Source organism: Cheilinus undulatus, linkage group 19, assembly GCF_018320785.1.
Source record: "Cheilinus undulatus linkage group 19, ASM1832078v1, whole genome shotgun sequence".
NCBI lineage: Eukaryota > Metazoa > Chordata > Actinopteri > Labriformes > Labridae > Cheilinus > Cheilinus undulatus.
Window position 1 is genome coordinate 19,255,143 of NC_054883.1, and position 13,725 is coordinate 19,268,867.

At 38.8% G+C, this 13,725-nt stretch overlaps 2 protein-coding genes across 3 annotated transcripts in view; one reads left to right on the forward strand and one right to left on the reverse strand.

Annotated features, from left to right (window-relative positions):
- Positions 1 to 1,245: 1,245 nt before the first annotated feature.
- trdmt1 (tRNA aspartic acid methyltransferase 1) lies at positions 1,246 to 8,262 on the reverse strand. Its single transcript, XM_041814280.1, has 11 exons — positions 8,180 to 8,262; positions 7,308 to 7,417; positions 7,026 to 7,102; positions 6,358 to 6,429; positions 4,900 to 4,965; positions 3,441 to 3,510; positions 3,262 to 3,345; positions 2,692 to 3,050; positions 2,326 to 2,383; positions 1,748 to 1,877; positions 1,246 to 1,560 (listed from the first exon to the last, which is right to left on the reverse strand). Exons 1-11 carry the CDS (start codon positions 8,241 to 8,243, stop codon positions 1,460 to 1,462), a joined length of 1,191 nt encoding a protein of 396 aa, XP_041670214.1. The 5' UTR covers positions 8,244 to 8,262; the 3' UTR covers positions 1,246 to 1,459.
- A 1,223-nt stretch (positions 8,263 to 9,485) lies between these two features.
- rsu1 (Ras suppressor protein 1) overlaps positions 9,486 to 13,725 on the forward strand; it is a 41,715-nt gene continuing 37,475 nt past the window's right edge. The window contains exons 1-3 of one of the 2 annotated variants that reach the window (XM_041814174.1): positions 9,486 to 9,591; positions 9,763 to 9,885; positions 11,746 to 11,796. In XM_041814174.1, coding sequence (XP_041670108.1) covers positions 9,777 to 9,885; positions 11,746 to 11,796 — 160 coding nt within the window. In that variant the 5' untranslated portion in view covers positions 9,486 to 9,591; positions 9,763 to 9,776. Of the gene's footprint in view, positions 9,662 to 9,762; positions 9,886 to 11,745; positions 11,797 to 13,725 lie in introns of both variants that reach the window. The other variant, XM_041814173.1, reaches the window with a different exon arrangement.

The following is a 13,725-nucleotide window of genomic DNA, read 5'->3' on the forward strand; positions in this document are numbered from 1 at the left end:
TAAACACGTTTGTATGTGCAAACTATGTGCAATAATATTAGCACTTTAAATGACCAGACCAAGGGCAAATGTGCAGTTTCCTTAAGCACACTCATGATCATGTGCAATACATCAGCAATACATCTGCACTTTAGCACTAGAGCACTTAACCATCTGCCTTACGCACTTCAACTACAATGGTCGCTTTTTGTTTTTTGTACATGTTTAATGTAATCTTTGTTATATTTACCATCAACCTGCCAGAGACTGCAAATTGAAATTAGCCTATGGCTACAATCTTGCACTTAACCCTTACATGTCCATGTTCATTAATTTGCATTGTCCCTTGTAATAAATAAATAAATAAGTGAATAAACAGGTACATAACAGCACATCTTTAAGTCACTGCATAAACATTGTTCTTCTACCTTTCCTTTTATTTTTAAATCACAGACCCATTTTCTTGATATTTTATTATCCTTTTGTCTTTCTTCTCTTTTACACTCACAGTTTAATGATTGGTGTGTTATAAGCTGCTGAAAATTCTGCCATAATCACTGACAGCTGTCCAGTGAACCTGCCAATACAGTCTTTGGCTTAGTGGGTAGAGTCAGCAAACCTGTAATCAGGAGGTTATTGGTTCAGTCCCCAGCAGTCACACATTTGATGTGTCCTTGGGCGAGAAACTTTGGGGTATAGGTGGGATAGTCTATTTATGTTACAGTCTAAAATTTAAATTTAAAAGAAATTCATAACCTTGAATTTTATAGACCTGTTATTTTCAATTATTGCACCTGAATGAAGAATTATATTTTCTCAACTTTTCTTTACAAGATTTTCACTTCTCATGTTAATAAAAATAGCTTTGCACCAAAAACACATTTTTAAATTGTACCCTTTTTTTTTTTACACAAAATGTTTTACCCTCCCCTTAGTCACAATCAGTCATAAACAACACAGACTTAGAAACAAACTAAAATGTCACAACTCCCTTAGAACTTGTAATGAACTGAGTTTTTATCTCAATCCAATCACAAGATTTTTGTATGTGCTAAATAGTTAATCACTGTGTTTAACGGTGAAACGGGTTTACACGCAATCTTTACAATATAACAAACTTTACAAGACAAGGAAAAATTGTAACACAAGGTGTCAAAACAATGTTCATAAATAAAGAGTGGTACATCATAAATATATTGCATCTTGTCAAATATTGTTGAAAATAAAAATAAAACACACAAATTGTTTCTTTAATTTTTTTTAATTAAAAAGATATTTGCATTTATAAAAAACAAATATACAAATTCAGCCTTAAGACAAGCACTGCCTTCAGTGATATGAAGACACTTAACTGCTGACGTCTCTGATGGGTTTTGTCCACAATTTGATAAGTTAACTCCATTTATACATCTGAGCATGTACTTTGTTATGTATTACTTAAATGAAAAATAACATTTTCTTGTCCAGTCAGTTCTTAGGGTTAGGAGATCATCAGCTGCAAAAGTCTCGCCACCACCACCACATTGAGACTGTTTCCCAGGACTCTGTACTGCTGCTTGGTAGAGATCTGCTCTGGAAAGGCTGAAAAATACACAGGTAAAGAAAGAAAAAAGAATAAACACACAGGTTTATTATCCATCCCACAGTGTAAAATATCATCATGCCAGCTTTCACACCAGCAATATAATTTCACAGAGCATATTTGGTGGCTGTTAAGACACGTTAAGGCCCCCCAAATCAGCAATTTGTTTTTTATTTTTTGACTTACAGAAGCTTTGAGGGAAGCCCATGAGGTTGGCGACTTCTCTTGGAGTAAAATAACGGAGCTTTAGTTTGAACAGCTGCTGGAGTTTCTCATCTTCAGAGCACTGGTCAAGACCTCGAAATATGCTTGCCATCTGCAGAAAACACAGACACGTTAGGAATAAAACTTTTCTGACAATCAAAAGGAGATGAACCATAAAAGGACAGAGACAGATCCATAGTCTCAGTGCAGAGGTTTAGAAAATAAAAGTCTCAAGAATGTAAATGAGTTTGACCGATATAACATTTAACCCCTCCAAACCAGAGCCAGAACAAAGTAATGATTTTAAGCTCTGTTTTAAAGCAGATTTGCACCGTCTCCATTGCTCAGGGGGTTATTGTAGCCAAATCAGGAGCAAATTAGTGCTTACCTGAGGTAAATTACCCTGCTTTTTATCAACAAAACATGGCAAGGAGACATTTTTCCCTTTAAAAAAGCCTCTGAAGAGTGGATGTGTGGTTCCAGACATTTCCTGTAAAGGCACATGTAACTTGATTCTGAATGCAAACAATCACACTTTCCTGTACTGAAACCAAACTTACCTCGGTCTCCATGCAACTCTGCAGTACTGAGCCAGTTCCCTCGACATACCGACCATAGCTGAAAAGAAACAACACAATCAGCAGCATTACAATGGGATCATTTCAACAGTACAAGCCTTTACAGAAAATAGCAGGTAAAATGTATACCATGAAAAGTTTATTAAAGAAATACAATCATGGGATGTTCAGTAAAGACTGCTTACGAGTGATGGAAATTGTGTTTCTTTTTAGAGATCAAGATTATTTGGCTAAGCTCAGTATTCAGCAGCCAGTGTTTCAGTTCCAAAACAGCTCTTCTTTTGGTTCATTTGTTTGTTTTTATCTTTAAAAGATAAGTAAGGAGATTAGAGCGGTGACCCTACCTACCCTTTGGTGAAGCACACTGATCTCCTGCATGTGGGCTGAACGATGTCCAGGATCTGAGCGTATCTCAGCAGAGTTTTCGGAGGAAGGAGAAACTTTTCAACCTTATCTTCTGTTTGTGGTTCCAAAAAGTCTCTGATCTGCCTGACAGACAGATCATTATTCTGATTCATTTTTCTTTGGACCTCTATCATTGTCTCTAATTTATACAGGAAATGCCCCCCCTGCATATCCTCTTCTGGTTGGCAGGTATCTGGAGTCGAAAGGCTGGAGACTGCATGCTGCTCAGGGGGAATAGTCTCAGTGGGATAGGGGAAGACTGGAGAGTCAGTCTCAGCAGCATGGGGGAAGGCTTCTAAAATCTGTAGGACAACATGCTTTGTCAAAAACCTTGTGTACACACAATTTAGAAGAGTTTTCTACTGATATAGTCCAGTGCTGAAAACTTTGATGTCTTGGCTCTTCTCGGCTACTAGAATGTATGTACTGTATATAATGAAGGTTAAAGTTTACATTTAGCCATCACTGGAGCTAGCAGCTTCTTTCTCATGATATCACAGCCAGTAATCTCACCTTTGACCTCGTCTCTGCACTGAAGGTTTCAGTTGAAATCTTTGCAATCAGGTAATAACGCAGTCTTGAGTTTGGGATCCCAACCTGCATTTATGAATACACAAGTCATTTAAATAAGACTCCCCATGTATGACAAACAGTTAACATGTCCTTCATAAAGTTACACAAACTGTCTTTACACTGGGGGGTGAGATCATGATCTCCTGGTAGGTGTATCCACATTCTTTCAGAGTTTTCACCAATCTTTCCCTGCAGAAAAATATATAACATGAAGACAGTTTAACTTTTAACTCAGAAATTATAAGACTGTTACAGTGTTTAATAAGAGTACATAAGGCATGCTAACGTCCAGTAGATAAGAAAGTAAAAGACCCAAGAAGAGTTTAATATTCAATAGCTACACAGGAGCAAAGCCCGACAACCAGAGATAATATATGGACCTTAAAGCTACGGGGAGCAACTGGTGTTGTGTAAGCAGAATACTGGAAAAGACTGACACTTTAAAATATATTTTCTTTTTGCAATACATATCAATGATATTCTTAATAAAGACAGAAAATAACCAGATAAATGCACATGTATGTTTTTTACAACTTAAAGTCTCTGTAAAGTGATATAAAGTGTTTTTTTGGCTGTTTTTAACCACCAGACCCAGTATCAATAATGAAAATATTTCTTAGTACATAATTTAAGTTTCAATATCACCAAAAAAGGGCAGTAAAATCTGCTCAAGGATGCTGTGGGTGTAACAGATGAATGCGATGAAAGATTATATTTTTTCCTTAATTGGATCTTGGATAATGAATGTAGGAGGAATAGTGGATAAAGAACAAGCAGAGAAGCATGTTTCTTTATAAACTCTAGAAATAAACTTGTTTCTCATTTGTTACTTAAATATCATTCCAGTCATTAAAGGGCATTCCCATTATTATTCCTGCACTGTTCATGTTGCTTTATACCAGGGTTGTCCAAACTTTTTCCACTGAGGGCCGCATACGAAAATATATAAGGATGATGGGGCTGCTTTTATATGCCTCACCTTGAGGATAGTAAAGTTAGTAAAGCCAATCTCATGATGGTTAAGATATGCTTAAATAGATAGTTAATGGCTGACAAGGCAAATAGCCAATCATTTTAAGGACTTTAGGGAGGCCAATCAGATTTCAGGGGGGCCTGGTCAGCCCTGACTACCACTGGCTCTGCCTCTAAAACACCATTGGTACTGCTATTAGCCTTTCCTTATCCATCAGGGCATTATAAATCAAAATATTGTTATTATTTGGGTTGCTATTATTTTTTCCATTTACAGTGTTGTCTTCATTAAGTCACAAAAAAACTCAATATCAATCAATAAATCAAATCAATAAATTCTTCTTGTCAAAATGTTTGTTTACAGAATTAGCATGGAAGCACTGCCTTGTGCTGAAACTACAAAGTACAATACAGTCAAGCACAGGCTTCATGTTCAAATGTGGGCCATATTTAATTTAACGTTTACAATTTGCTGCGGGCCAATCAAAAATGGATTGCGGGCCGCATTTGGCCCCCAGGGCATAGTTTGGACACAGCTTCTGTATATTGACATGTTGACCCTGCAGGTCTTTGAGTGACTCATTCAATGTTCTCATCTGTCATTACCTGGCAGAGGAGCTCTCGAAGCCTTTCACGTTCTCCAGCAGGATTAAACGGGGACGCTTGCACAGCCTGGAAACACAAGATCATATGTCAGCACATTCAGAAAGTATTCAGACCCCCTTCACTTTTTTTCATCAGATTTTCTTATGTTGCAACCTGATGCTACAACACAACATTTTTGCAGATTTTTTAAAAACAAAAAATGAAATATCTCACTGACATAAGTATTCAGACCCTTTTCAGCGATGCTTGAAATTTAGCTCAGGTTCCTCCCATTTCTCTGGATCTTTGGCGAGATGTTTCTACACCTTGGATGGAGTCCACCTGTGGTAAATCAAATTGATGGCCCAGCCAGAGCCCTGACTTGAACCCTATTGAACATCTCTGGAGAGACCTGAAAATGGGTCCCCATCCAACCTGACTGAGCTTGAGAGGATTTCCAAAGAAAGATGGTGGAAAAAACCCCAATCCAGGTGTGCAAAACTTGTTGCATCATATCAAAAACTTGAGGCTGTAAATGTTGTCAAAGGTGCTTTAACTAAGTAATGAGTAAAAGGTGCGCATACTTACTGATATTTCAGTTTTTTCTTTTTAAAGAAGTAGTGAAGACTTTAACTTTTTTTTCAGCTGTACACTGAGGTATCTGACTGAACTATGATAAAACACATCAATGCTGGTGTTATTTCTGATATTTGCACCAAACTGATATAAATCTAAATTTTACAACTTTTAATTAGCTCAAATGAACATCTGCTTTGAAAAATATTTTCTGAAAAGGCAGGGCTTATATGACAAACTCTATATAAAAGGTAGAATGTTACTGCCTCTAACTGACTTTACCATCCAGAGACCACTCTCATCCTCTTCTGTACTGCTTCAGCTCTGAGAGCTCTGGCTGTAGTGATGCTGATACTGGAGCAAATGGCACAAGCAGGTAGTGCTCAGGAGCAAAACAGTCCAACACCACTCAACAGCCTGCTTCAGGGAGACTCTGGAGGGGAAAAATATCTTCACCCAAAGGATCATTCTGAGGCAGTTTGCTGTGGGACTCTGTCACTTTCTGGCAAGGGGAGTCACTGTCACTTGCGCTTCATCTGGAAAACCCCATCATTTAAAGAAACAAAACAAAACCAAAAAACATCCTTTTTCCCTCCCTCCTCTCAGTACCAAACTGCTCACTTTCTGTGCATTTTTTGAAATATTTAAGTGGGTGGAGTTAGATCTGAGCTGGCGGTTCACTTACCCTTTAATACATTTGCAAAAAAATTATAGAATTCTGTTTTCACTTTGTCATGGTGGCGTACTAAGTGTAGATTAACGAGAGAAAAAAATAATTTAAGAGACTGTAGGATCAGGCTGCAACATAACAAAACTGAAAATAATCAGAAAGTTGTGTCTTTTGAAAATGTTTCATGATTAATAATTTCTGACTGATGAGTAATAAGACTCAAATCAACAGACCTTGGCAGAATATCAAGGATGTAGAGGAAGCTCTTCGTTCTAGGGTCGGCGATGTCCCCCTGATGTCCTAACCTGTATCAAGGATAGAGATAGGAATAAAAGTGGAGAAGAAAGAAAACAAATTTCAAATCCCTGAAGACAGACAGGGCAGTTACAGAACATGGCCCACATGCAAGATCCACCCCCTTCCCAGTCTGTTGTTGGCCTCCTGTACATGCACGTCAAAATGTTGTGATACAAATTATGAATGGCTGTGCTTTCAGGAATGGCTGTACCAAAGACAGCCCAATGAAAGCACAGGGATCATGACTGGAGCTTTATGGCTTGTATTGGGGTTGTTTTGGTCAAATACAGTCATCAAACACTCCTTCATTTCACTACTATTCAAGGGGGTGCATTGATTATACATCGACTGTGTTGCATACACGTTTGTGTTCTTGCATGAGCAACCGTACTGTGATGAGGCACACCCCTCCAATCCAGGCCCAGTAGATAGATAGATACTCTATTAACCCCGACAGAAATTCAAGAATGCAGAGTATATTATAGTATATTTAGTAACACAACATTATGGATTGCTTCATGTGAGTGTGCCCTTACACAACAGAGGTGAGGCTCGACAACCTATTGAATCTCAGTAAATGCAAATCACATTAGACATACAGTACCTTGTAAAAGGCTGACAAGGTGGGCTCATCAAGATCATGTCAAAAGATAATTTGTTGAAGTCATCAAGTGTTATGCCCTGAAAATTAAAAAGAGAGAATGGGAAATGAATGTCTTATCCAGTGCATACAGCAGGATTTTCACTTCTTAATTGATTTTAAAAAGTGAATGAAAACAGATACAGCAGATTCACCAGTCATCAGAGTACACATAACTAATCCATTTTAATTTTCAATCACAGTTCAGAGACAAGCAGCAATGCCAAAGTCTAGACTGTAACCCACCTCTATAGTCTTGTTCCAGAGTGGGGTGTCTGGAAAATTGTGCTGGTAGATCTGGTTAGCTATGGTGTTTATGTCGATGGCAGCAACTACCTGGAAGGGTATTCCGCTATCTAAAGGAAAGAAAAACATTCATAATATAACACTGTTACTGCCCCATAACAACAGAAAATGCAGCTCTGTTAAATTTCCACTGGATGACAAACTACACATCTAACAAACATTACATTTAAGACAAAAAATTACTGTATTAAGATAGAAAAATATTAAGAAGGCTGTCTCAAGAAGAAACAATGACTAGGAATGTTGAGGAATTGTTGGTACCCATCTTGCCCATTAAAACATTTGAAGTCATATTACACAGAGACGTGGCATCTAAAGTAAATCAACAAATCATTCAGCCGTTATTCACAGTTAGTCTGTTATACTGCAGGATTAATGTAATTGCAATCGTGCCGTCAGAACGGGAATACTGGTTTGGTGGTTAAAAATATCAAACATTCAGGTAGTTCATCTCAATCTTCAGTCAATCTCTTAATCGATTATTCGCTCATTTTGCTAATTCGCAAAATGGTAAGAGCATGTCAGCTGTGGTTACTATTCTTTAAAATACAATTCGACACTTTTTTCAGAGCGGTGGTTCACTTGAAACAACTGACATCTGCTGTCTGTATTGGTTGCGTTCAACACATTTTTAGGATGCTCATCTTTAGCTGAAGACAGTGACAGCTGAAGTCAAAACCTGAATGAAGAAAGTTAGAATATTATCACCATGGAATATACTGTTTCAGTGAGACGCAGTCTGGCAGATTCGCTAACGGGTTGAAGCAGTAAGTAAAAATGCAGAAATCCGAGTTTACCGATGATTAACTCACCTTTTATAGCATAATGCATTCCTCCTATCCCACTGTAAAGCTCCAGCACTCGTAGTTCCTCCATGCTGTACTGCCGTGACGCCAGGTCACTTCTTCTACTCGATGTTTGTGATGGTTGCCAGAGGGACGACTTAGCGCTTACCGCCCCCTAGAGGTAGGATACGGAATAATCTTCTTGGTAGGAAACCGATTTCGATTTCTGTTATTTCCTGACGGTCATTCCTTTTTGAAGCACTTTTGGCTTAATGTAAGACATTTTTATGCAAAATTGTACCATTTTTTTCACCATAAAGTACATAAACAGTAATCAACAAGCAGAAGCGAAAAAATAAGGGTTTTCTGACAGGCCATACTCTTCAAATATGCTCAGTAATTTTAAGGCTTTACGTATGAGAAGTAGTTTTCAAGCTCTTTATGGAAAGGGATCTGGTTTTACGTATAAAGAACTCACCAATGCTATCAAGAGTATTATCTAAAACCTGTCATTTAGGCAAAAAAGTCACATTTTCTTTTTATGACAAAGTTAAGTTAAAGAATAGAGGGTACCCAAAGATTAAAGTCCTCCCAAAAGGCAACCACTGAAATACAGTCATAAAATACATGTTCAGCCATTTCGGTTTGTTCATTACAAAAAGAACATTCATTATCATAGTCCAGATGGAAAGACCGTCTGAGAAATGATTAAGATGGATGTATACCATTGATGATTTTAAAGTACACTTCCTTCACATTTAGTGAAGTAGGAAATTTGAAGAAGTTTCTCCTTAGCAGTCTAATTTTTGGAGGAAAAAATGGAATTGAGGAATTAAAAAATAAAAAATAAAAAAGTGCAATGCAAGTAAAACGAGCTGAACACGTCCTCCTACTGACAGTCATTGAGAAAAGCAATGCAGGGGTAATACAAATTTGGTTAAATAAACATTTGAGGAGGAAAAATAGATAAGCCTGGACAAGCCGTATGCATGTATCATTTGTATAGAGGAAGAAATCTTCTATTTTTTGATGCGTTAAATTTAGCGTAAACTAAAAAAAAGTATTTTAAACTGGCGACATAATACGGTAAAATAACTTGATAATGACTTGGAATACATTGTCGGTAGTCTTCGTGAAGTATTTAAATGGGCAAGTAATGCTTCGTCAGACATTTGTAAACATTAAAAAGGAGATGAAAGAAAAAATAGTTCTGTGTTATTTTGGACTGTGTGAGCGAACATCTGCTGCTTTCCTGTTAAATGTGAAGTTTGGTGAGCCCTCCTCTTGTGTACGTATCTAGGAACAGGAAGTATCCTATTATGGCATAGTGGCTCTCACATAAACTTCCGGTAGGGTGTGAGCGAGCAGCGGAGTCTCCGTCAGGAATCTAAAGCCTTTACATTTTTAATTTTCCATACTTTTTTTTTATAAACGACAAGGTGAAACACCCTTTAAATAGTTTGCCTTTATTCAACCCATCTGTCCTCCGTTTATCCCGTGTTTTAACGTGTGAGTTTGGCTCGTTGTGAAATGTCGCGACTGTTTAACGTTTCCATTTCTGTAGTAAAAATGACTTTTTTTTAACTGAATGTTTGACTTTCTCGTTTTAGTGTTTACAGGAAAAATGTCCAAGTCCTTGAAGAAGATTGTGGAGGAAAGTCGAGACAAGAACCTCCCAGAGGTGGAGATGTGCGACAGAGGCATTTCAAACATGTTGGACGTCCCAGGACTATGTGAGTTATACGAGAACGACGTTTGACCACTAATTAACCGTCTTCTTGGTGTGATTATAAAGGCTACTACGCTAAAATTTCACTATGAGAAACTTCCAATACGTGTAGAAGATACAAACGCTGATAGAGCAGGGTATGTGTTCGTGTTGATGACGTGAGGGCCAGCCCACCTCTTCTGCTGGGTAAAAATAAGGAACATAGGTCACGTATCTAACGTAGGTCAATAAATATAATTTAGCTTTTTTTTTTTGACAAAAATACTAAAATTTAATTTTTCTTAAATGTCAAAATGGAAAGAGATTAAAACAAGCAATAAGATGAATAAAAATCTCTGATGTCAAATAAGTGACAGCATAAATATTCACCCCCTTCAAATCAGTATTTTGTAGATGCGTCTTTGGCTGTTATCACAGCATTGAGTGAGGATAGGTATCAATCAGGATTGCACATCTTGACACTGCAATTTTACTCCATTCATCTTTGCGAAACTGCTGAAGCTCTGTCAGGTTGCATGGGCATCAGGTGCGAACAGCCCTTTTCAAGTCCAGCCAGAGTTTTTTATTGGATTGAGATTGGGTTTTGACCCAGCCTTTCCAGAGCATTCACCTTGTTGTCTTTGACCCATTTCTGTTTAGCTTTCCCTGTATGCTTTGGGTCATTGTTTTTCTGGAAAATAAATCTTCTCCCAAGCCATAGTTCTCTTACAGACTGAATAAGATTGTCCTCCAGGATTTTCCTTTAATTTTACCCTCTACCTTCACAAGTCTTGCAGGACTCACAGCTGAGAAGCATCCCCACAGCATGATGCTGCCACCACCGTGCTTCACAGTGGCGATGGTGTGTTTGTGGTGATGTGCATGTTGGGTGTCTGCCAAACATATTGTCTTGTCTGATGGCCAAAAAGCGCCATTTTTGGTCTCATCAGACCAAAGAGCTTTCTCCCACTTGACCATGGAGTCTCCCACATGCCTTTTGGCAAACTCTCGTTGAGATCTAATATGAGTTTTCTTCAACAGTAGCTTTCTCTTTGTCACTCTCTCATAAAGCTTTGACTGGTGAAGAACCCAGCCAACAGCTGTTGTATGCAGAGTCTCTCCCATCTCAGCTGCTAAAGCTTGTAACTCCTTCAGAGTTGTCATAGTTGTCTTGTTGGCCTCTCTCACTAGTCTCCCTCTTGCCACTCAGTTTGTGAGGACGGCCGGATCTAAGCAGATTTAGACATGTCATATTACTTCTATTTCTTGATGATGGATTTAACTGAACTCTGGGGGATGTTCGGTGCCTTGAAATTTTTGTCACTTTTGTCTCTTTCAATCACCATTTCTCTGAGTTTCTTGAAGTGTTCTTTTGTCTTCATGGTGTGATGGTAGCCAGGAATGCTGATTAACCAGTGACTGGACCTCCCAGTTACAGGTGTCATACTACAATCACTTGAGACACAGTCACTGCGCTGAGGTGATCCCCAAATTACTAAGTGTGAGACTACTTGCACCAATAAGCTGGACCTCTGTTGAATTGGGCCTGTCACTTTAAAGGGGGTAAATATTTATGCAGTCACAAATTCTGTCTTTCATATTGTTGTTAAATTGGAAATTCTTTGTACAAATGCGTTTTCACTTTGACGTTTAAGAGTTTATTTTTTCAAAAAGCCAAATGATATTAACCATGATTGATTTATAAAATCAATAAAAGGGTGAAACATCCAGTGGGGTGAATACCTTTTATAGGGCCTGTACAGATGCCCATTGTGAGCCCAGCACATCAGATATCAGCAAAAATCCAATACCATGCATCCCTAAATGTAAACACTGCTGATGTGGTTGCCATGCTGTGTTGATGTGATATTTCATGTTGTTTCAGTCACTCTGTCGAACATCACTCAGCTCGTCCTCAGCCATAACAAGCTCACAGGTAAGCTGCTCCCTTTCTCTTTTCTGCCTTCACAGACACAAATTATCAGACGGAGGTGAAGTAAGTCCATCACACTGGGTACTCTCTCTGTCACATGATAATAGGTAGCTACTGGTTACCAGTGGTTTTAGAATGCTGACAGAAGTGGAAGTGCATTATCATCAGCCTCCCTAAAGAAGAAATAATGATTGAATAGCATCAGAATGATAAAAAACATATTTTCTGGATGTTTAACAAAACTGAGTCAGAGCAGTGGACTTGTAGAGTATATATATCTGTAGATATATCTGATTTAACTCCATTTCTAAAATGTGGGTTTAGTGATAGCCAAGTATGAACACTTTAATGGTGTTTAAATCAACTAACGAGTCACATTTAATTTTAGGTTTCCCTCTATAATTTCAAGAGCACATGAAGGCATGCAAAGACAATAGGGAAGCACAAATATCGGTACTTTAGGGCGCACTCACACTAGGCCATCCGTACCATGCCTGGGCTCGTTTCAGCCTAAAGTCTGGTACATCTGGCCAGTGTGAGTGCAATTGGCCGTGGCACGGCACAGATGCAAATGAAGGAGCACAAGCGCGGGAATGTGACTTAACATGAAGTAACAGAGGGACCCGCTTCAGAGCACAGAGAGCGCAGCAGCTGCATGCTAGAGACAGCAGGATTTTTTCTAGAAAGATAGTGACAACTATAAATTTAGTCTCATTGAATTTCAACAAGTTAAAAGGACTTTATATGAGCTGAAAAATTTAACTTCACACAGCTTCACTACGACCTCGTTCTAATGGATTCCAGTCCAGTCCACATTCCTGACCAGTTTCTAGCAAAGTCAGGCTTTAACCACAGTGAGAGGATTTTTGCTTTTGGAAATAAAGCTTCTTCCCTTGATTGAGTCACAAACAGCAGCTCACAGGATAACAAACACCTTTCATCCTCCATGCGTAAAGGAGAATGCCAATTACACGGACAAGTGTGTGTCAGGGTTAATCACACGGCTGATTTAACCTCTCTTGTTATAAAATTATAATGCCAAACTATCATCCACTGAATTAACTTACCTCTAATTCTCTATCATGTCACCAAGAAGTGAAATTGGGAATTTGATTGCTGACGTTTGGACGGAACATCGTTTATCAATCCTGAGGCGTTTGTCACCTCCAGCTCTCATCAGATGGTTAAAATTGCTCTTGTCATGGTTAGAAAAATCTTTTATCTGAACATTTTAATCCTTCTCTGGACACAGGCTGTCCTGTGACATGAGAGCTTGTAGCAGCACTGAATGGCATCCAAACGCAGTCTCAGTTCATGGCGCGTAAAAGAATTCCAGGGGGATTCAGATAGTATATGGACACGCAGAAGAGCGGCTGTAGGGGCTCATACGAGTTGAAAGTCCGCTATGAACCGCTTTCTCTCTCTCTCTCTCTCTCTCTCTCTCTCTCTCCTCACTTTGCTCTGTATAGTTAACATAGCTACTGATCCTAGGTCAGCTGAAATAACTCTGGTGTCAGATCAGATATCGTATAAATCTGTTGCTATTTTACAGCCTAAACAACAACACGTGTAAACTGAGCCATCAACACGAATAAATTCATCAACGGTGGATGCTTTGTGTGATGACATGGCACGTGACGTATCCGTGCCCAGGCCTGGATGCGTTTAGCACTGTGAGTGAGGGCCAAAGGAGGGACGGGGGAGGGGATCTAATGGGCTTCAGCACTGTTAGAATACGGCACGGTACGCATGGCCTAGTGTGAGTGCGCCCTTAGTGGACTACTTAAAGGGGACATATTATGCAAAATACCCGTGTTCAGGCTTTTCTAACAAAATATGTACTCCTGGTCTGTCCACAATCCCCCAAAGAACCAGAAAAATCCATTCCCTCCCCCCTCTCTTTCTCCATCTTTCAGAAAATGTGTGCTGAAA